Genomic DNA, 24,289 nt, shown 5'->3' on the forward strand with positions numbered 1-24,289 from the left:
ATTTTAAAGTTATAAATGTACTGCATATTCTGTTTTTTCTATTGAAAGAGTAGGAGGAGGCAAACGACATTTTTTGGTATTGTATGTGGTAAAAGTTACATATATAGATTATATTTATCTGCTTTGAAGAAGTGAAAGGCTAAGACATGGTAACAGAACAGATGACTATGATGTTTAATTATTACTCCTTTGAGGATATTAATGATGATGATTTTCTCATGATACTTACATATTACCATGTAATTGCTATAAATGTTAGTTAATCATCACAGTATGTGATTGATTGTTTTAGAATGCTAGTATTTACAAGTTCATATTTTTTGTAGGCCAAAGATAAGGAGAATATGAATGAGTTGGTAATGTGACTTTCAGAATTCAAACACTTGATTCTCCTATGGTTGGAAGATTTATCTGTTCTGTCTGTCAGGCTGCCATGCATTCCCTTTTCTAAAATGAAAAAGTGGATTTTTTTAAAAAAAGAAAAAAACTAATTTTAACTGCTTTAAATGGCTTCCCAACATTACTTGGGAAGCTTGTCATAGAGCCTGGAGGGATAGTGGCTCCTTTGGGTTCTCTTTCAGTGCTTTGATCTTGGAAGGCGTGTTTTGTTTGTTCATATCTTTCCTTTCTGGACTTGATCAGTAAACCTTCTTCCACTTCTGAAAATACAGCATGAAGTTCTTTAGTTTGGAGTGCATTCACTATAGTGCTGTCCCATCTTCTGTACTGCATAAAGCAATGAAAATTTTGTCCAAAATTGTGGAGTGGTCATGTAACTAGAGCTAATATTGTAAAGCATTCTTATCTAGGGAAAGAAATTGATGGTATAAGCACATGCAGCTTGTTTTAAGAGAGCTGTTACCTGAGAATTCACGTGTGGTCACCAATGATGGTGTCAAATAACTTCTGGCTCTCTGTACTGGGGCACTTACCTGCAGAGAGAAGTAGCTTGGCTGTTTGAACAGTGTACCACTTTCACATTGCTTGCATGTTTTGATTTGGGAAGTAGTTATAATGCATGAGGAAGACTTAGAAACAGATTTACAGCGTCCTTCATTTATGTTGAAATGCAGATTCTTACTGACTAGTTTCATGATAAAATTTTGTCATGTTTTCAGGAGGACAGTGATGGTAGTATCAATCTTCCTTCTTCAAACAATAAAAAGATGTAAGAACTGCTTAAAATATATAAACAGAGTATTTAATGTATGAAAGCATATTACATGTTTATAACCAGAGCTATATTAAAAACATTAAAAAATTATTTTGCCTTAACCACATTTTATGGATAGCTGAACAATATGGATAATGTTAGCTCATTCACATGAGGCTTAATAAGGCAGAAAGAGATGTTCAGGCTTATATTAACATTTTTGATTCATGTTGCGTATAAAAATACTCATGATATTAGGAAAAATTGAAGCATAGTGACGTTAGAAAGCGCACATTTAAACAACATTGAATACAATCAATTATTTGGAGTTCTTGAATTGTATGCTTATATAAGATGCAGTCTGTCTTCCGTGTTTATCTTCCTTCATGTCTAAGAGTATTTTTATGCTTGGTAGTTATCCCTTGCTTCAATTTATTTAGAACAGAAATTGATAAGTGGGTGTGAATTGTCTTGTCTGATACAATGATTGTGAGGCTCTTAGGTGCCACCTTGATGCCCACAAGCATGATAATGAGATGAATTTATTTAACAATGGTGGGAAATATTTGTGAAACTCTTTTAATGTAGTGTTTAGCTTATCAGAAGACTTGCTACAGAAATCTGGTGTATAATAATATTCTATAATATATGAAGGTAAAGATAGATTCTGTATATGTACTTTGCACTTTGTGTAGAGGCTGGTAATTGGTACTCTTATGTGAAAGAGTGACAGCATACTTCTGTCTCATTTTTTATGTCCTCTTCTTTCAGTTTAATACTAATGCTTTAGAATACCTCTCATGAACTCAGGGCTATACATCTATATCATACCTTTCCCATGCTTCTCAGAGTTACGGAATTAAGAAAGAAGAAATTGCTTCAACAGCATCTTTTTAGGTGTTGTCATTACCCCAGAGAATCCTGGAATAGGTTTGGATAAAACCCATTCGATATATATAAGTTGTATTAATCACTTTGAACTGTGGGGTTGCTTTGATTTGATAGATGCAGCAATAGTGTGTATTTTTCTCTTTAGTTGATGTAGCTTCATCTCTTTTGTCTGCGAATGGTCTAATTGCTGCTTTGGAAATAATTTCTAGCTGAACTTTACCTGTGAATCTTCTGCACAAACAAATTACAGCCCCATGTATTCTCTACTAACTTTTCCAGCTAGAACTTCTGATAATCTTTTCCTAAGTAGCTTCTGTTTCTTGACTATACCTCTTCACACTCTCATCCTTTCAGAAAAGTGTTTTTTCTTATTCCCTGGTTTGTAGCAGTTACGACTTTTTTTTATATTGCTACAGTGTCAATTTATCTCAGTTCCAATACGTTGATTAAATTTCCAGGAAATCTGCTGCCTAGCACTGCTGCTGTCCAGAAGGTTACAGGACAAGTGATTTTCTGGCTTTGTTAATCTAGAAAAAAATACGTGAATTTAAAGGGTGAAGAGGTGGGATTACCAAGTAATAGTTATAAGCAAAATTATTTCTGAAGTATGTCACTTGGTGGATCTGTGCTGCTCACAGCCTATTTTTCTATATTCTAAACCATTATATCAAGAGAGGAAATTGAAAATTTACACTGAAATCTGATTAAAAACAGCTGGAGTCTTCTTAGAGACTTTTTTCTCTTCTCATCTATATTGGGAACGACATTAACCCAGTCCTATCCAAGTTGATAATGTTTTCCATCTTGCGCTGGCTTACTAGGAGATTTTGAAGTAGATAGAAACAGAATGAAATGTATTTAAACCTTTTGCTGTTTCTGCCTGGGACTGTGTGGCATGGATACCATCAATATTTGTATAGCTTCTTTTCTCAGTGTTCTTTCCACCAAAAATTCCATAACCAAGAAACTTTCAATGCCCACCAAATATTTGTTATAGATTACCTGAGATCAGAAGCCAGCTACCTAATGGAAGCAGACAGAATCTAAGAAAGTGTAGTTATGTGTATCCTAGATCATATATATAATAAACCAAACAATGTTGTCCAGTGTATTTCAGTCTTTAAATTGACAAAAGCAACAGCCAGACTTTATTCAGCAGAATATAGTGACAGGAATAAAAAATGCAAGTGTGAAAGGACAAAATGTTCACTTACAACCTTGCACGCCGCAGATGTGTGATGACGAAAAAAGAAAAATTACGTAATAGGAGAAATTGAGTGGGCATTACTAGCCATATAGTCAGGTAATTTACATTTGTAGCATTAATTTATATTTGTAGCATTAGACAATTCGTTGTAGTAACTTTTTCTCAAATAAGCCAGGGAAATGTAAAAGGCATAAGTTGGGGCTCACAGGGGGGACTTAATAGTAAGTTTCCATTATTTGTCTGCTATGTTGAAGTGCTATCATTGTCCCAAAATAGAAGTTCGCCTGCCTTAAAATTGTAGAAATCTAGCTGGTACCTTTTTATGGCTGTGCTGTTGCTTCCTGTAACATACCAATGATATTTTACTTTTCAGCAGTCTTTGCAGTTCTTGCTGGATAACTATAACTATATTCCCATTTTTAATATTCAGATATAAACAAAAAATTATCTTTACTGTGCAAATGAGAAATGCCTTTGGGATATGTAAAAGCCTCCAGGTATTTTCAAATAAGCCATTGTAAAAGTACTACTTCTATTAGTATATTCTCCAGCTACTTTAAATACTATTGATCTCAGTATTATGTAAAGAGCATGCTATTTCTAGTTCACTGCCGCTTGAAACATTCTTTTTTTATTTGATGATGAGTTGGAAAAAGAATGTGCTAGAAAGTACCTTTTACAAGTAAATGCATGTGTAAACTCAAATAGAGTTGTCAAAGGTTTTGAGACATTTTTGCAGACTTTGAGAGCGGTGGTGGGTTGACCCTGGCTGGACGCCAGGTGCCCACCAAAGCTGCTCTGTCACTCCCCATGAAAGGCTTGTGGGTGGAGATAAGGGCAGGGAGGGATCACTCACCAGTTACCATCATGGGCAAAACAGACTCGACTTGGGGAAAATTAATTTTGTTTATTACCAGTCAAATCAGAGTAGGGTAGTTGGAAATAAAAGCAAATCTTAAAAACACCTTCTGCCCACCCCTGCCTTCTGCCCAGGCTCAACTTTACTGCTGATTTTCTCTACCTCCTCCCTCTTTAGTGGCAGTGGAGGTTGCAGTCAGTTCATCACACGTTGTCTCTGCTGCTCCTTGCTCCTCAGGGGGAGGACTCCTCACACTCTTCCCCTGCTCCAGCATGGGGTCCCTCCCAGGGGAGACAGTTCTCCACAAACTTCTCCAACGTGAGTCCTTCCCACACGCTGCAGTTCTTCACAGACTGTCCCAGCATGTGTCCCTTCCACAGGGTGCAGCCCTTCAGGAACAGGCTGCTCCAGTGTGGGTCCCCCACGGGGTCACAAGCCCTGCCAGCAAACCTGCTCAGGTGTGGGCTCCTCTCTCCACAGGTCCTGCCAGGGCCCTGCTCAAGCAAGGGCTCCTCTCCATGGGGTCACAGCCTCCTTCGGGCATCCACCTGCTCTGGCGTGGGGTCCTCCATGGGCTACAGGTGGATATCTGCTCCACCATGGACCTCCATGGACTGCAGGGGGACAACCTGCCTCACCATGATCTTCTCCACAAGGTACAGGCGAATCTCTGCTCCAGTGCCTGGAGCATCTCCCCCCCGCCGCTTCTTCACTGACCTTGGTGTCTGCAGAGTTGTTTCTCTCACATATTCTCCTCTCTCCAGCTGCTGTTGCTGTTGTGCAGGGTTTTTTTCCCTTTCTTAAATATCTTATCACAGAGGTGCTACCAGCATCGCTCATGCGCTCAGCCTTGCCAGCAGTGGGTCTGCCTTGGAGCTGGCTGGCATTGGCTGTACTGGACATTGTGAGAAGCTGCTAGTAACTTCTCACAAAAGCCACCCCTCTACTACCAAAGGTTGCCACGCAAACCTAATACAAGAACTCTCCTTTAAGACTTTTCTCTTATAGTACATGAAATCTTGACAGGTCAGTTGACAAATTTTCCTCTAGGTCTTCTAGCTGACTCCTTTCCTTTCTTCTGGAAGGAACATGTAGCAGGATCCATTAACGGTCAGACTGTGGCAGTAATACAACACATCGTGTATGTAGAAGCGGATTGTGTTATACTAGATGATACAGTTGCAGATAGTTACATTTGGCAAGCTTGCCTTACATGAATGTTTTTCCACACCGAAATTCCAGATGTGTTGTGTCTTGCAAGTCTTAATAAAGAGCAAGAATGGATTTACAATTTCACGCCAGTCCGAGAAACAGTGGCAACCTGACTGCTAGTGCCAGTAATTAACAAGAGAGTTTTGTTTTTGTTCTTCCTGGGGAATTACATCTGTCTAGAGGTGTACAAATAGACAAAAAAATGGCTGAAGAGCAAGCGATCAGAAACAACCAATGAATTTTTGGAAAGGTAATCACAGGAACTGATGCTGTGGTTTGCTGCATCTAGTGAATTGCAAATTGTGGAAGAAACATTAAACAAGTTGACATAGATGCCTCACTGACTGCCGATGTGCAGATGTACTAAAAATGACAAATACTTTTTATGTAAAAGGAGAAGTGAATGTGCTGTATGAATGAGCAGTATAGTTGCTGATGTTAATTGAAAAATAATGAAAAAAACCTGTATGTTGTATCTTTTGAAGGGATGATAAATAGCTTGCAGAAGCTTTCTTAAAACACCATTTTACTCTTCTGAAAATTAACAGGAAACAGAATGACAGGAGAATGAGGAAGCAAACAAGATCTAACACATTTTTAAAGACCATTATGGTTTTGTCACTGAGTTTAAAATAAAGTGGACTCCTAGTTATTATCACTTAATAAAATGGACAGAATAATAGAGCATAGGCGTACAACCTTTCTGTCTAAGGTCAAATAATTGTGATTTTCTACAGTTGATGAAAGTTTAATATCGTGTTTCATTAAAAATTCTCAGAACATTGAACATAAGTCAACATTCCATGGAGAAGAAGGTATTATGCAGCTTGCATGTGTGCATATCTGCATATCGGAGCACAAAATATTGACATGATAATTGCAGTCAAGCCTGATTGAACAGTGGCCTCTGGGAATTCAGCTGGTGTTGTACCAACTGGATGGCTGCTCAGGACACAGTTTGAAATGCAAGGTGCAAGTTAGCACTTTATTCAGCACAGGCAGGCATCATTTAAAAATCCTTGGGGGAAATCCTGGTGATGTGCAGATGTTAAAGCAGTCTGTTCTGAAGTGCTGATATTTTGAACGCTGTAAGAGACTTGTGTATTTTAGATGAAAAATGTATGCAAAATTATTAGGGAAGAATATCACTATTTTCTTTACTACTCTAGTGTAAAAATATGTTTAGTGTTTTATGTACATTGCTTAAATTAAGAGGCCTTAAATCATCTAATGAATTAATCAAGTTAGAGATGCAAGAAAAATTAAATTTCTATGATGCTGCTTTTCCATTTTGATATATATCATGGAACATAGAACTGGCTCTATAAATAATTTACTAACGAAATAATTTCATTTGACAATTTTTCTTTAATTAAATTATTTTTGTAAAGAAACAAAAATAGACATATGCAATTTTGGTGTAGGAAATAACTCCTGTCTTAAAAAAATGCAAAATATGTGATATCAATTTAAATTAATTTTTTGCTCCATGCTGTCTAAATATTTTAAAAGTACTGTTTGTGAGTATTTAAAAAAAAAGAAAATTATAGTGTGCATGCTTATAATTCATCATGAAGTATAAGGATCTTCTAGAATCTGAGGTGAAAATAAACTCTTTATTCAATGAAAACTATTTAGCTCTGTTTTTTTATCTCTTCTTAAGAGGTACACAGAAACACAGTAAGGTTTCTCATTGGAAGATTAAGGCATAGGGTCTTTTCTGCAAACCACTGACTGCGTAACCGCAGGGATGTGGCTGTACGCAGTAAATTACACTATTGGTGCCGTATTTACAGTAACATTGGCAGTCAGTGCTCTACAACTTAACTTCGCACATGGGCAATTCATTATCTGTTTAATACCAACATTGAATGTATGCACTTGTGTTAAGTCTGTAAAATAGTTGGAAGTTGGAAGACCACGAGAGATGATAATCAAATTAAATGCTGCATCACACAAGCTTATGTTTTGTAGCCTTCCTAGTTTTACATCCCTTTAGCCTGAAAGAAATGTCTTTAAAAAGTAACAGTATTTCTAGAAGCAATTTATTTTTAGTTATAGAGGTATACTGTTAAAATATAGCCTTTGTTATTTTACTACACAGCCCAGAATCTGCAGTGTAACCTAAAGTTTCTTAGCTATTTAAGGCCAAATTTGTAGATGCACTTGGTTTTTTTTATTTTTTTAAAAACCTTCTGTTTGTAAAGGACTTATTCCATGAAACCTGTAAACAGCGAAGTCAATTTATTAGTTAAAATTACTTTCGTTTAATTGATGTAAAAATGACATAATTATATACAACTCTGAATTACTTTTTCTTGACAAATGGTTAATTGCTGGACTGATTAAGACCTGTGGCAGGATACAACATGCTTCTTTTCCCAGACTGCTTTTGCTGCAAACTTCAACACAGGTGTTTTATAAAAGTCAACAAACTTTTTTTTTTTTTTTTTTTTATTCTTAATTTTTCTGTAGTGCATACTCTGGTTTTGTACTTCATTCATAGTTAAATGTTTTCTCATAGTCTAATGTTTCATTTTTGACAAGCCATTAAAAATGTGCCAAACCTCGAAAGTATTATTCTGTCCTGTTGTGTGAAGTATAGCATAAGAGAGGAAAAAAATCGTAACAGAAAAAATGTTAAGCCTGAGAATATTTTCTTAATTTCTTCATTGTTGTGGGAAGCTGAATCTAGATAATCTTTGTAGCTAAATACATCTGTGTTAAACATTTAAAATAGGTAGTACTCATGGGAAAACTGATTGGAGCTTAAAACTTGTACAAATTGACAGCCTCTCTTCACTCCATTTTTCATCCTAAAGAAGTCTGCAAATATTCTTAGCTCACATCATTATTGCTCATCAGTGGTTCTAATTAGCTAAACAGGAGTTTGTCTCAGTCATTGATCATCATCAGCTTCTTGACAGTGCTTGGATTTTTTTTTCCCCCCATATTCCAATGGACTTTTTTTAATATATTGTAAATACATAATGGCTGAATTAATAAAGTTGGTTGAAGATTTTTCTTAGTATTTCTTACACTTCTAAAAAAGAGGAGGGGATTGCTGCAATTCTTATCAAGTCTCATTTCAAGGCACAATAGCAGATGCGAATATGATACGCAAGTTCCAGTCTGTTGTACGACCATATCTGTGGGGAACTGTTCTCTAACAAGCATTGGAAGTTGTCCTATGCCACCAGGAGAAGATGCTTATAAAGCTCTATATGAGGTTTCAATATATGCTTTAGGCTTCTGACAATGTCCATTATGTGCTTAAATTCTGAGGATTTTTTCTTTGACTGTGGGTGGTAACTGGTGAAACTGTTTTTGGGGGCATTACTACAGCCTGTGCTGTCTTGAGAGTCTGAAAGAAAACCTCAGAAAGCCGAAAAATGTCAATTTACTTTAGACTTTTCCCACTCATTATGATGATGATAGATCTGTGCTTATAAACTTAATTCCTTGACAGCTTTGTTCAAAGGACGGTTTGACCATGCATCCAGTCCACAGGGAAAATACTGCATTTAACTAGAAATGCACTTTGAACCATTGGCTAGTGTGTGCCTGTGTTACAGGCACACTTTTTGCTTTAATGAGAGTCTGGTTTTTCTCTCCAACCCCAGATTTATTCTTCAAACCTCTTGCATGCAGCCTTGTCCTGAAGTCAGAGGCCTCCATAAGTTCTTGACTGCCAATAGCACACCAGATAGTACATACTATTTTTAAGTTCTCCAGAGCACTTTGTTCTTTCACTTTGTTCTTGGCTGGTTTGTCCACTTTCTTCCTGCAGTCTGTTTAAAATAAAAAAAACCAAAACCCCACAACTGTAGAGTTCTTCTGAGTCTTGCTTTGGGAAATCTGCCTGACCAGGTTTTCAGATCAATTAATCCATTAGAAAACAAGTTTAATAAATTTTCAAGTGGTGATTGCATAGCTGAGTTAAGAGTCTAGTTAATTATCCAGTATTTGTGTTTAATTGGGCCTCATTTTAAAAAAGGCTGACTTTGTGAGAGGAGATAGTGGTTAGAGGAGTTGGGAAGACAATGGCAGATTGTTGATGGTAGATGTAGAAAGAGTGGCTAGAGCAATGGTTTAATTTAATTAGAAATAGAAAATAAGAACAGCTGCGTTAAAATGGAGAGGGGAATACATTACTGTGGGAACAAAGAATGAGTAGGACGTGTCAGCAGGTGGTTAAGGTCAGGATACTTTTGAGGACTGGGGCAATGCTGTTCAGTGGTTCATGGGGCTTGTGTGTGTATGCATATTTTATTATATGATTCTATCTGTGTCTACACATTACTATTCAAAGTGCTTTGTACTAAAGACCTGCTTTACTTTTTGTTTTCTGAAGCTCTTAAAATTTTGGATCAAGCAGTTATGCATGTGCCTAATCTTAAATTCTTAAATTGTCTAGCTGTAGTTAAGACCTGAGGAAACTTGGAGTGCTGCCATATTTAGAGTTTCGACGTAGGTTAATATAGATCTGTCACTTTTTCAGATAGGTTATGGTGTAATGTGCTTATGGGAGAAAGATACTGTCTTCCTGCAATATTTGGGTTTTGTGCACTGCAGCTTTATCTTTGAAAAAAGGTAATTATTGGTAGCCATTAAGGACCCCACAGCAAAGTATTTAAGTATGAAGAAGCATTGGTATTTTTATACTGGAGCAGTTTTTGGTTCATTTAAGTTGTACAATAATGTACAGTATCTATCATGAACAGTGTATCTGTTTCAGGAACATGCAGAAACTTCTGTGATGAGTATTTCCAATATTTTCCAATATATTACACAAACAATCTATTCTCAGACATTTTTCCTTACTAACTGCTAATTTTTGAATTTGTCCAATATCTATTAGTACAAAGTTTTATAAGCTTATTAGAAAGTATTTTACCAATTTTAAAACCTGACTGAGAATGTGATTTCTGTAATCTAGTTGTGTGTTATAAGCAGGGTGAGTCAGTTTCATTAACTGTCAGGTATAATGAAACCTGTTTGTTTTTTTTGTCGCTTATGCTCCCTTTTCTGTCCTTAGTTTTTTTTTTTTTTGAAAGGACATCACAGTATAACCTTTGGAATACGTCAGATAACTTCGTATTTACATGGATCTCTGTAATTGCAGTCTACTTAGTTTTAGTAGAAGGCCAAAGAGAAACTATGAGAAAATGGCTGTACTATGTGTTTCACCGCTCATGTCTACCTAGCAACTGATCATGACAATTCCTTGATGCTTCTGACTGCAGGTGATCAGATGCTTTGAGGTCGGGATCTGATGTGCGTTTTTCTGTTAAGTTTCTGTCTCAGTTAAAATGCTAAATACCTTTCAGACATGAAATGTCTTTTGGAATACTTGTTGAATATTCATGATTTCATTTTTCTCTGCTCATTACAGCTCCTGAATTACTTTCTGCATGGAAGTACATTTTTTTAATGCTATGAACTGCTTAAGATCCCATATATTTTTGTTTCTCCCAGCTAAATGTATTTTAAGTACCTATCTTTTCAGCTAGGTTTTTCTTAGTTTTGTTCCAGTGCTACAACGCATCAGTGCTGCTGTATTTGCAGTAGGAGAGCGCTGCTTACAGATATGATGCCTTGAGACCTCAGGTTCCAAAAATCTTGCTTTAAATTCCATACAATTTTTATGTAATTCTTTATTTACTCAAGATCAGACTAAATACTTTAGCAGCCATAGGACTTTTTTTTAAAAAGCATGGTATTGGATGGCCTGTGGGGACAGTGTCGTTTAGCCTTTAAAATCACCCATAACAGCAGAATATTCAGTAATACATAATAGTGGAGAAAAATAGTTGCCAGTGTATCTGTTATCTTTGTTGGTCTCTGTTACAAAATGTGTCAGCAGATGAAGCCTTTTGGCACAGCTGGATATTCTAACAGTTTTGATCAGAGTTACAGACTCATGGGTACCACTCTTCCATTCCCTTCCACCTCTGAAACATTCCCATTTGGTAGAGCAAAAGTTGCGCAAGTAGGATTCTCTGATTTCTAGGGGTGGCTTATATCCAGCCATCAACGGAAATTTAACTGTATTGGGAAACCAGGGATAATGTGAATGATTTCTGTTTCTCTGTCACCTGTGGTGCCGGGGATGCCTGAAGTATTTGGCTGTTCTCAGGAAATGTATGTTTGTCAGACCTTTTATTGCAGATGTATGATTGGAACTCTGTCTAGTGCTACAGAATCTCTGTGTATCCTTACTATGAGAACATTTGTTTTGTTTCTGACTAAAACAGAAGCCAGTAAGGGCATCAACATTTAAAACTCAGTCAAAAAACAGGATAGCAATGACATGAGGTGGTTTGTTAAAGAAAATGTTAATGCCTCATCAGCTGGCTTTCTATGAGGTATTGCAGAGGTGATTGTTCCTCGGTAAATGTTACAGGTTCTATCTATGTGAAAGATACTAAAATGGTTATCCATGATGTTCGAAAGAGTTGTTTCAGACATAAAAATGCCATGTAGTTGAGAGAAGGACTTCACACACCCAAGCAGCTAGTGGCTCTGAATTGCCAAGAAAGGTAAAAACCTTTTTGCTCAGTCTATGGACAAGTACCTTTTTTGCGTTTGGGAAAGGATAAGACAGATCATTTCAGCTGCTTAAAAATGTGTTTTAAGTCCTCTTACTTCTGTTTCTTTTTGAATAAAGTTGTGTTAGCTTTTCACAGATGCAATTTGCTGTCACTTGCCATATGTTCCCTGATTAATTCTGCAAGGCCTGTCAGCTTCAGATAATTTAATTTTCTGTGCTTTAAAATGACATTCATTATCAGGACATGAAAAATTCAAATGATTAACTGCAAATTATGACTAATAAAGTGTCTATTTTTTTTGTTTGTTTCCAGAGAAAAGCAGAAAGCTGAAGTCAAGGACAGAAGAGTTTTAGAGATTTTGCAAGCCAAAGACAGCAAAATAGAAACCCTAGAACAGGTTTGTATTATGTTTAAATAGAGCAGTTAAGAAAACTATCCCTGACAACACATTTATATTTCATATATGTGAAAATACTTTGCTGTTGTGTCTTAATGTGAAAGTTGCAGCTGACTTAGAGATAACCTGCTGATAAAGTATTAATTAAACTCTTCTGACTTGTTCAAACAGTTGATCTTTCACCTACAAAGTTCCTGTGATTTTTGATGAAATTTCTTCTGAGAAGTTTTATCAACTCGTTGCCTTATTTTGCCTAATGGACTGACCTAAACTTGCATTTTAGTCTAGAAGAGTTCTGACTGTGTTTGGCTTTGTAATGTGCCCGTAGTTTGGAAAGATTCGCCATCCTGACAAATACGAAAAAAAACCAACCACAATTTCTAGAGTAATGAGGATTAAACATGTAATATCCTAAAAACAGTACAGCTATGTATTTTAGTGTTACTAACCTATAACAATATTTATCGTTAACTGTTAGCATAAACTATGAAACAATACTGACAAATCCAACATGTCATGCATAAGTCTTGTGTCATGTGTATTCTCTGTTGAACTGTTCACTCAAAACTGAGTGCTGTGTGTCAGAAAAAAAATTTGGATGAGAACCATGTATTGAGCCAAGCAACTGGTGAAACTGAGAAAATATGAGTGCATTTTCTAGAAATCAAAATAATTATTTGAAAAGTAATCAAAGCATTTGAACCTTCATAGTAATTGAAGTACAATACTTGTAAAATCCAACACTAACTAATACTAAATAAACAAAAGAGAGCAATAAACATTGCACCTTCCTTTTCTCCATAAATCTGAAATGACTACCTTCTCAAGACTGTGAGAACAGAATGTGCTTTTCCATATTGATAACAATGTTAATAAGAAAAAGTCATAATTGGACCAAGTGTGATATGGAGGGAGAGAGAAAGAATTAGAATTTCTTCATAGGTGATAAAGCTGATGGCAAAAACAGAGACAAAGGTCGAGGGTGTGATTGCAGATGTGTAAATCCTGCAGTTTCTGGGCATAAAAGGCCGACTGGTACGTAGTTTTTCATAGGATCACAGAATAGTTGAGGTTGGAGGTTGTCTGGTCCATCACCCCAGCTCTAGCGAGGTCAGCTAGACCCAGCTGCCCATGTCTAGATAGTTTTTGAATATCTCCAGGTTTGGAGACTCCACAACCTCCCCAGGTAACCTGTGCCAGTGCACAGTCACCCTCATGTGGAAGAGTGTTGCCTGATGTTCAGAGGGAATCCCCTGTGTTTCGGTTTGTGCCAATTGACTCTGGGCCTGTCAGTGGGCACCGCTGAAAAGAGCCTGACTCTGTCTTCATTGCACCCTCACTTCAGGTTTTTGTATACATTGATGAGATTCCGCCTGAGCCTTTTCTTCTCCTGCTGAAACAGTCCCAGTTCTCTCAGCCTTTCCTTATAGGAGAGATGCTCCAGTCTCGTAATTGTCTTAGTGGCTCATTGCTGGACTTGCTCCACTATGTCCTTTTCTCTCTTGTACCGGAGAGCCCAGACTTGGCCACGGGACTCCAGGGGTGACGTGACCAGTGCTGAATGAAGGGGAAGGATCACCTCCCTTGACCTGCTGGCAACACTTGACCTTATGCAGCCCAGGATACCATTACCCTTCTTTGCCCCAAGGCCATGTTGCTGGCTGATGGTCAAGTTGGTGTCCACCAGGACCCCCAAGTTCTTTCCTGCAAAGCTGCTTTCCAGCTGGGCATCCCTCAGCATATATTGGTGCATGGACCCCAGCACACAAGGTTCCTTCCTGGGTGCAGGACTTTTCATTTCCCATTGTTGAAGTTCATGAGGTTCCTTTCAGCTCATTTCTCCGGCCTGTCCAGCTGCTGAATGACAGCATGACCCTCTGGTATATCAGCTGCTCCTCCCTGTTTTGTGTCATATTCAGACTTGCTGAGGATGTGCTCTGCCACATCATGCAGATGATTAGTGAATATCCTCGTATTTCGGATGGCCTTTACTAGGGTCTTGCTTGACTTGAGGTAAGTTGTGTAGCTAGTGGTGTAAACTCAGGTTTCCAGAGCTTACCTACTTCCTGTTTGTTCGAAATAAAAGTCGTACCTGCTGCCTGATGAGATACACCACTGAAATGAGATTAGGCATCCTTTTATTTTGAGTTACAGCAGTGGGTGACGTTTCTGTGTGCTGTTGTGTACTCATGGCTGTAGGTGTGATTTATAATGTGTCTGGTGCATGCATGCACATCATTTTTATAAACCAGCAATGCATGATTATTCCTTCATTTCTACCCTATCCTTTGCTGAAAGAGAAAAGACCTATGTAAGCAAGTTTATAAGAATTTGTGTGCAGTAATGTGCTTTTAAGAAGGGCTGCCTGCTGTGGCAGATTCTGAACCTGTAGTGTGCATCTCTCTGTGAAATCACAGAGATTGCTCTCTGTGGTTTCAGATCAATTGCAGAAGCTGAAATTGAAATTGATCAGAAATCTGAAATTGGGAGTGTGATGCAGTTACCATCTGGAAGTAGAGAGAGGCTGAAAAGTAACTAGAACCAAGTAGAAGTGGCAGCCGGGAGAGGAGGTCTTGGCATCAGGGTGGAAGAAATTAACAGATGAGGAGGACAGAAGCTGCATTTTTGATGATTGTCACAACTTTAATGCATGTTGTAATACAGGCCTTTCAAATAGCTTCTCTTAGAGTATCATTGACTTTGAGGTGGGGGGAATAGTGAAGGGCACTGGGCGGTGCCAGTGGCCGATGCTGTACAAGCTGGTGTCATTATCTGTTGGCTGGGATGCCACAGGACTGAAACAAGAGTGGGATCATTTTCTGAGTTTTTGGAGTGGTTTTGGTGGTTTGGTAATTCAAAGACTGGAGCTGACATAGGGAACGATGTAGTGAGCATTCTCATTTATTTTTCTGGATTTTTTCTGTGTTCATCTAAGGAGAAAAACATATTTGTGTAATGAACAAGCAAATAGATTGCCTATGAAACTATGAGTTTTGACAGTAAAGACAATGAATGTTCTTTTCTGTAAAGTATAGAGAGCAAGACTTCAAGGCTGCATGTTGCAGTCCACCAATCTGTTACGTCTAGGAAGGTGAGATTATCCAATCTTCCGTTGTTTTTCCCTTACCCTTCACGCATCGTACAGAGTTATTGGTTACAACAATGTCATTTGTCATGGGGTATTTATTTACTAGGAATTTCTGAGTGGCCACCAGACAGCTGATTGTATGAATCCATGCTCACTAAGGCAAAAAATGCAAACAAATGACCTATCTCATAATTTGACACATATGTAAGCTGATATTGCTGGCAGAAACAACAACAAAACCCTAGGAAGGAGAACATGAGATAATCTTTCTTCTCTTGTGTTCTTAGACTTTATCCTGACAAGCTTAAGAGCCCTTTTAAAATTATTGTAAATAAGAAAGCATATCCTGCACACCTTGAGTGAGATACGTGTAGTTATTTAATACTGAGGGCTATTTCAGTAACTATTTCAACTGTTTGACGGATTTCCATTTTAAAGAATATTACTGAAGACCAACTAAAATAATTAATATAGAAACTTATGACTGAGAAGTAATATGGTCTTTAATCACTTTTGTATAACCTGAATGGGGGGAAAGAAGTGCTCAAATATTCATTAGAATGGGACCAGTGGCTTTAAGGGTAAAAATCAGTTTTACAAAACTTCTGCTGTCTAATATCTTTGGAACAGAGTACATGCATTAAACTTTTATGTACTTTAGTAGGACTTCAATCTGTTGTGCGCCTTTCCTGAATTACAATGGTGTAATCTTCAGTTTTAGGTAAATGTGTGAGACTCTCTTTTCTTGCCGTGAATTTAGTGCGTAACTGTGTGTTGTGTTAAACATTTTACGTATGAAATAATGCGCAGCATTTAAAAATGCACCATTCAGAGGTTCAAATAAATATAATATTTATTAAAGCACCTAAGTTTTTTTTTTCTCTATTATTGCATAGAATTTCAGTACAAAATATATTGTGTTGGAGTTTTCCATTGTATTTTTCCCTTTGTACCTTCTTTTGTTTTCTTAATTGTCTTTTTGATGGGTTGGTTGGTAAATTTTGGTCTTGATAGTCACAGCTGTGCCTCATCTGGCATATCTATTTTTATTCTAAATGCTGTGTGGTAAAAATTTTACTCCTTGGAGGTTGTTGGGTAGATTGCTATACTGATCTTATTACAGTCATCTTTGTTTTACACAGTGGCTCAAAACTCTTTTCTCAGTAGTGATGTATCCTTGCTATATATACGTAATTTCTCTGTGTGTTTCAAGGAAAAGAATTACTAACTGCTGCCTTTAAGTAGATGAATCACTGTCCTAGAGTTTTGATTATTCTTCTTCTGAAGGCTGACTGTTGCACATACCTTTTTTCATTCTCCCTTTTCTTTGGAAACATTTCCCACCTGGTGTATTTAGTTTATAATATTTGTGCATGTCTCGAACAGATCACTGGTGCTGGGTTTTGTTATTTTTTTCGAAATAAGGTGAAGTTTTTGGAAGAATGCATTAAAATTTTTGAAATTAAACAATTAGTTTAGAGGATGATACGGGAACAGGGAATGCGCTTTTCTGACATTCATACAGTAGATAAAATATCTTCATCTGTTTTCTTTAGAAGATTAAATTAAAGACACGTAAAAGTAGCAGTAAACCTTTTGTCTTCTATAACATTGTTAATTAATTAGGTTTCAATTTTGGTCTGGAGGAACTAAAGCTAATCTTTTTGTCCTAGACCTTGTAATGTTTCAAAACCTTATCAACTGATTATACTCCAGAGGGGTTAAAATAGTACTAGCTTGCCTCATTAGCTGCACTTGAAAATCTTCAGCTTGCTGTGCAAATCTATATTAAAGCCTCTTTAATGGGTCCAATTGAAAGAAGCCTAATTCTACATTCAAGCATTAATTAACACTAATAAATTTTTCTTAACTTTTGTACCTACAGCTGATTGTATTATTCTTTGTAATAAAAAGCTGTTATTAAATTAAGACAAATGTATACACACATTATTGCCATTGAAACACTTTATTTCTAGTAGTATGTAACCTTGGTGATTCTTGCGTAATGAGGGACATGAGGATAATTTTGGTAATAGGGAGTTTGGAGGAATTTGTCAGTAGTGATGGTATTATGCAAAGTTTATAAACTCTTTGCAAAACAAGTTTCTCCACCAAATGAGATTTATAGATACTGCAAGTGGAGAGTGTCTGAGGACACTGACCTTTTTTTTTTTCTTTAAAAAGATCATTTTACTCAAGTTGTACATTGCAAAAGGGATCACCCTTCAGTGGTGAAACCTGCCTGTTTTGTGTAGCCCTTTCGAGATACATTGGTGTGTTATTGTATGTCTTTGTGGCTTTCTGCTTGCCATCTTTTCTCATAAATTAAGGGAAAGAAATCTTGTTAAAGAGCTGGTCTGAGTGAGAAATATTGGGGGGGAGAATATATTATTCAAATAGTTGAAAGTTGCTGATTTTGGTTTATTGATGGAAGGCTACCTGAAGTAGGTGGTATGATGACTATGGCTAATACCTGTGGGCTTGTTTGTCTGAAGAAATTAATGAACTGTAAATTACAGTGTACTTTACCTTCACAGCTCATTAGTACTTTTGTGTGAAGTCCCAGTATGAATGCTTTCCCTGCAAGTCCAAAATGTGTTTCTGTAAGGTATCTTACTCCATTTTGAGGACGGAGTTTTGCTACTTAATCTGCAAAAAGGCAGCTATATTGGGTGTTCGTATGGGTGTGCTGTAATTCCGTGCCTCATTGTTACATTAATTTGCCTGTGTATCCAGGCCTGAAGTTGGTTAAAGCTTCTGGATCTTTTTTACTCAGCCTTCGTGTTCTCAGTGGTTCTACAAAGATAGCCTGAAATAATAGCTGCATTTGCATTAGACAGGAAGAAGTACATTAAGCAAAGAAACGTGATGATGTCCTCTGCCCATTCCACTGGTTTGAAATGCTTGATTCTTACGTTAGCGGTGCTCAATATTCAAGCCTGGAAAGAAAAGGGAGGTCATCTTCATGATCTCGTTCATCCTCTGGGGAGCTGGGGTCTAGTTTGGGAAGTTTCTTTTTCAGTCCAGGCAACAGTAGTTACCATGTAGCTAATTAGATTTACAATGGGATAGCCTTTTTTCTTGAGTTGAAAATGGTTTCTAAAGTGGTTGGAAGCTGCTTTTAACGTAGAAGAGATTAACTTCTCAACTGTGTCCAGTATATTATGTGGTTGCTAGTGACACAATTTTTTTTTCAATTTGTAAAGTCAGTATGTAGTTTTAAGAGGGTGAAGGAGGATTTTATTGCTCCTCTAAGGACATTGTTGATGAGGAATATTTTCATATATCAGGGCTTCTTGCTTGAATACAGCCAGATTTCCTCAAGTTCAAGAAAACAGTTGTTCCATAAGGACCAGGTAGCAGGAAAAAGCAGGCAGTGCCCTTTGAGATTAGGTTCTACCCTTAGGAATCTGCTGACCACACTTAGGAAGGAGCTTGTCAGAAAAGTTGATCATAGCAACAGCTGTTCTTTATTACTACACCTGATCTGGCAGAATTCATGTATGCAAGTGTAATGAAATATTGCTGTGTCAGGAGCAGATGCTAGTAGGTGTCGTTTCCTGCAGAGTCATGCACACTTCCAGAGACAAAGGCTAACTCAGAGAACCTTATATAGGCCTTGCTGAGGAAGAAAGTGTAGAAAAAAAACCAAACCCACTTCCATGAAGATCATGCTTTTCAGTGCAGAGAAGAGAAAAGCTCATTTTAGCAGATTGTTGATTTTGATTTGGAATTAGCAGAGAGAATGAGGGGTAAGAAGAAACTTCATTTTTTCTGCTGCCTGACCTAGAGGGCTTCAATAGTTTCAAAATGTAGCTGCTAAGAAGAGAGGAAGGAGTAGAGAAAGTATCAATGTATTGCACAGTGCCACTTTACAGTGCTGTGTTATAGGTCCTATCGAAAATCCAGTCTGTCCTGGTGCAGAGAATCACTAGACAAAAGAGGAAAGGGGATTTATTTAGAGGACTGGATGGTGAAGGTGATGTTAGAGCTGCGGCATTATATTGTCAGTGTTCACTGTGGTTATCGTGAGAGCTGTCATACCCTCATTAGAGGAAAATGGACAGTTAATCTCTAAATCTAGCAGATGCATTACTACAATGCATGCTGTAGTGGGAGATGTGCAGGGTTTATTACAAAGCTACAGCTCAGTTTATTTGGCAGTGCTGTCTCATCTCAAAATTAGAGGTGTGGAAAAACTTGCTTCTAAGTATTGCCTCCTCCCAGGGCACGGAGATTCTGTGTTCCTTGTTTCAGAGGTGGCGAACCTGTTGCAAGTGTACCAGAAATAGTATTTGACTCCCTTGTCAATGCAAAAATGCAGCTGCTGGCAGTGCTTCTGCTGTCCTTGTGTAGGAGAAGGAACCAGCGGAAGGCATACAGTGGATTGTAGGTTATCATAAGAAGTGAAAAGAATAGTAGGGATTTGTTTTTGGTGGATGGGAGAAGGCACATACTGCAGTGTGCTTGTAAGGAGCAGCTTGAGTGGAGTGAAATGGTGCATGCACATCATTAAAAAGTTTTGTTGGTTCTGTGACCTGCTTAGCAGGTTGCTGGCCAGAGATGGTTCCTTTGCTGCTGCTGAAAGTGAGGTGCTAGAGTTGCAAGACTGACTGAAAACACTGGATAAAGTCACATTTTATTTTCACCACATGTTCAAATACTAAGAAATTCTGTCAGGTGGTTTGATAAAGATAGCACCCTTTGCTGAAGACACCAAATTAATCGCATCAGACAAGTCCAAAGAGGGCAATAGGGACCATGATGTTTATAGTAGATTATACTGTTTGACCCTTCCTTAATCTATGGGTCAGGTGAGAATTCAGGAGCAAGACTGACTAGTGGTGGAAGAGTAAGTACGTATTCCCCACTTGCGGGATGAAGTCAGCTGCTCATATTTCTGGTCTGCCTCTCTGTAGAACGATTTTACTTGATCCTCTTAAAAAAGGTCTTTAAAGAATCCTAATTTCCTTTTCTTTGTGCTGCAAAAAAGACCTGCCCTTTTTCTCCAGCACAGAAGTGGTAGGTAGGCACATTTGAATGGACAGTGTTTTAAGAGTGTTTTTGCTTGTATACATCTTTAAGTTACTATGTTTTATTTCACATCTATTATTAATGGAAATAGGCATTCAAAAATTCTCATTCATTTTGGGAATGGATTTGCAATTGCCTGCTTGCAGCTTCATACTTCTTTTTCTCAGAAATATTTTTTTAAATGATTTAATCTTGGGAAGTCCTGCAAAGAACAGGATGGAGCAAGGAAGAACAAACTAATTTCTGGTGGTATGAAAAATCAGGTGAGCTCCCCCACTTCCATTCGCCTCTCTTTGCGGTTGTTATAGCATGAGGGCAGGTGTGAAAAATAGGAAAGAATTATGGGATATGTACTCATAATACTATTGCTGGAGTTGTATTTTAATCCATTATATATCATTTGGCATTTTTGCTTGTTTTTTTCTGTCCTTGTTAGGAGTTAATTTCTAAGTTGAATAGTTAACTGTGAATACAGGCATCCTTTGGAAGGATACTGTAGAATCAAATAGCACAGTTGGCATTTTACTTTTGGAGCAGTATAGATTTAAAAATAACTTGTGTTTCGTATCATAACTAGGTGGTGTAATTTTGACTATGAAAGGACACCATACAGACTGCAAAATGCAGCAGATGACTTCTATAACATATGGTTACCCTTTCATTAATTATTTACATAGAACTTCTGTTCATCCTACATCTGAAAATAATTAATGTAATGAATAGTCATGAGATGAAGGAGAGTGGATTTCTTTTGTTCATTTTATCTTTTTTTTCTTTTGTGTTTTTCTTTATTTGGGAGGACTATAGAAGAATATGACTAGGAATGTTATTTGTTAAACATACATATGAGTGTTCAAGTTTAGAACCAAGAGGATTAATAAAGTTGAAAAAAAATCTAAAGAGAAATTTGAGAAAGCTAAGTCAAGGAAAGCTACGAAGTGTTAGTGGCACGTTTTTAGTGGTGTCTACTTATTGTTCAATTCCTGCTATAAAAAAAGGAAAGTTGAAAGGAGGGGAGAAAGTTAGGAATGTAGTAAGTCAACCTCAACTACCTGGAGGGGAAAAAGAAGTGATAAAAGGGAGAGAATAAGTATGTAAATGTTGAAGTAGAAATTTTGAGGAAAAGAAGTTTAGAAGAAAGAATAATGTTTTCAAATTTAAGTTGTAATAAAATAATTTCGTTAAGAAGATGTCAGGATTTTATTCAAAGTCACTGCTTGGGGAAAAATACTTCAATTTTTCATCAGTTCTGGTCATTTTGGTTGTGTTAATTTATATTTTTTTATGTGGTAATTAGAAAAGTACTACTGCACAGTGAAAGCTTCAGATAAAGACTGTAATGAAGAAAGCACAGAATATATTGTTTATTTGTTACCTGATCCATTTGGTGGTGGGAACCAAATGCATGTCTCTTTGTTGCAGTCATAGATGACTGCCTCTAATATTGTGGCAGAGATGAGGTTTTTTTGGGAAGTGCTTCAGCAGTCGATGACAGAAACAAGGTATGTTGTTGCGATTCTGTGACGTTAGCAACAACAATGAAGGATATATGTGTCAGCTTTGCATTTCTGCTGGAATGATTTTTAGGGATACTTTGATGAACTGTTGGTAGGTATTTGAGTTAACTTCTTGATGTGAAATGAAACTGTCTCCTATCTAGATTTTATGAACCTGTATAGAGGCAGGTATGCCGTACTGGTTAAGTAATGCAGTCTGATCAAATTTCAAACTACAGAACCATGAGGGTTTCCCATCCCCCTCTGCCCCAAAAATGTAAAGATTTGGAGAACACTTAATGCAGTAACAGCATATACAGCTGTGTTTTCATAGTCCTTCCTGCATGTTTTTTATGTAGCGGATTAAAAAAATCTTTCAGTGAAGACCGGAAGTTTGGTGATGATGTCTGCAACATTGAACAGTCCATAACGCCTGGTAATTGTATCCTAACTCATATTCTTTTTGGAAACAGACTCCTAGCATTAAAGTTACTTTTTTCTTGCCACTTTCACTCTCTGCATGTGGTCGTATACTATCTAAATTCATACTGGATAAAAATGCAGTTTAATTTAAAAACATTTTGTGTATCTAGTCACATCGAATATTGATAGATAATTATAACATCTTACTGCCATGAAAAGACTTCGAGATGTTCAGAGCTAGGACAAAAAAGGACCATCTTCCCCCTTCAGTTTTGATCTGTAGTTGTTGTAGCTCATTTTCTTGCTTTGATTTAGCATGTGATTTTCCTTCCTCTGCAGATTGATATGAAGGTATTTTAAGAAAGAAGTAGTTTTTGTCAGTAAACAATTGCACGTTATTAGGGAAGAAAAAGATTGTATTATGTTGTAGCTAAAGAGATGCCATGGGAAAGGATAAAAATGAATTCTGGAATGACAGTCTTCTTAAACGTCAGAAGACGTGCTCCACCAGGTCACAGTGGTTTTTTTTTTTCCTTTTTACGTACTGTTGCCTGGAGTGTTCTGGGGTCCAGCAGTGTGCAAGGGATACTCTTTGATTCCTTCCGGCTAAACAAAATGGTAAAATCAGATTCTTTTGGTTTTCACTGGAGCAAATTCACTTCTGGAATAGTTTTATTTGTTATATATGGACATTTGTCTATGGAAAAGCCTTTGGAAGTGTACTCTAGTTGTCTTAGTTGTATGAGTTTTTTTGTAATTCTTGGGCACCAAGCTGTCAAAAGCCTGTTGAATGTTGCGTTTGTCCTGTTGTATTCAAACAAGTACGACTGCAGTCAATGCAAATTGTAAGATGAGATTGTTCTTGTGTAGCATTAGCCTGTCTTTTATGGTATCTAGACAAAATCAATAGATACTGTGGGAATAGATGAATTCCTGATGAGTGTTTTTATCTCGTGAAGTCTGTCAAAATAACCTCGTGTGGGAGGTTGCCCCATGTGTTGACCAGACATTTTGTTTTTTCTGCTGTTTTGCTTGCCTACCAGAGTAGAGTTGTCTTTTAGGAACACTGCTTGTATTCTGTGCTGTAAGAAATCAGTGTTGTCTCTCTTCCTCCTATTATACAAGGTAATTCATAGGTTAAGGAAGCAAAGTGCAAAAACAGATGCACAAGCAAAGGCAAACGATAATTAGTTAACTGTCTGTATCTCAGAAATCCTTCTTTGTGACCCTAATTTCTACCCAGTCACAGCTCCCAAGTAATACTCCTGTTTCTTTCCCTTCTTTGTAAGCGTGTGAAATGAGCAGATATGAGAGTAAAAGTTCCATTTGTTTAGAGGAGAAGATAAGAGCATACAAACTGGTACCCAAGAAAAGTGCTTTGAAACATAACAGGATTTTTTCCATGCAGGTATATCTTACCTAAATAATGTTTCACTGCTACTGCAGTAGACGACTTTGTAGACTGCTCAGGTGACTTTGCTGCTTAGTGGTTGATATGGCGTATTTGCCTTTTGATTGACTTAGTCTTAAGTGGGTCAGTTGTGGGGGTGAATAATCAGTGTGTGAGTCTGATTCAGGATAATCTGTCTGATTATTATGCGAAGTAAGTAGCTCCAAGAGTTTAAAATTTCATCTCAGCAATATGGAACAAACATTTGAAATAGCTAGTTGCACTTTTGTATCTTCATGTCTCCATTCATCCTCCAAATTGCTGGAAAACATCCCATTCCAAATGGGACCCAAAGATCTTTGATTTCACTTTGCAAATACACATATGGTTACCAATTTCCGCACAGTGTATGATGAAACTAAGTAGTAACATGATGTAGCTTGCATGCTCAAAAATTAGAGCCTTGAAGAGCTGGAGCTGCACTTTGAGATTTTATGAGAGCATTTATTTGTGAATTTTTAACTCTGTTAGAGGCAATAGGCAGAATTTCTAAGAGTGTTCCTCGAATATAGACTTTGTCTTGAC

General features: G+C 37.3%; 1 protein-coding gene across 5 annotated transcripts in view; it reads left to right on the forward strand.

The window, feature by feature from the left end:
- Positions 1-24,289, forward strand: part of CNTLN (centlein) — a 217,891-nt gene that overhangs the window by 19,021 nt on the left and 174,581 nt on the right. For all 5 annotated transcript variants that reach the window (XM_075410639.1, XM_075410640.1, XM_075410643.1 and 2 more), the window contains exon 4: positions 12,189-12,273. In XM_075410639.1, the coding sequence (XP_075266754.1) occupies positions 12,189-12,273 (85 nt within the window). The remainder of the gene's footprint in view (positions 1-12,188; positions 12,274-24,289) is intronic.

Source organism: Opisthocomus hoazin, chromosome Z (genome assembly GCF_030867145.1).
Source record: "Opisthocomus hoazin isolate bOpiHoa1 chromosome Z, bOpiHoa1.hap1, whole genome shotgun sequence".
NCBI classification, from domain to species: domain Eukaryota; kingdom Metazoa; phylum Chordata; class Aves; order Opisthocomiformes; family Opisthocomidae; genus Opisthocomus; species Opisthocomus hoazin.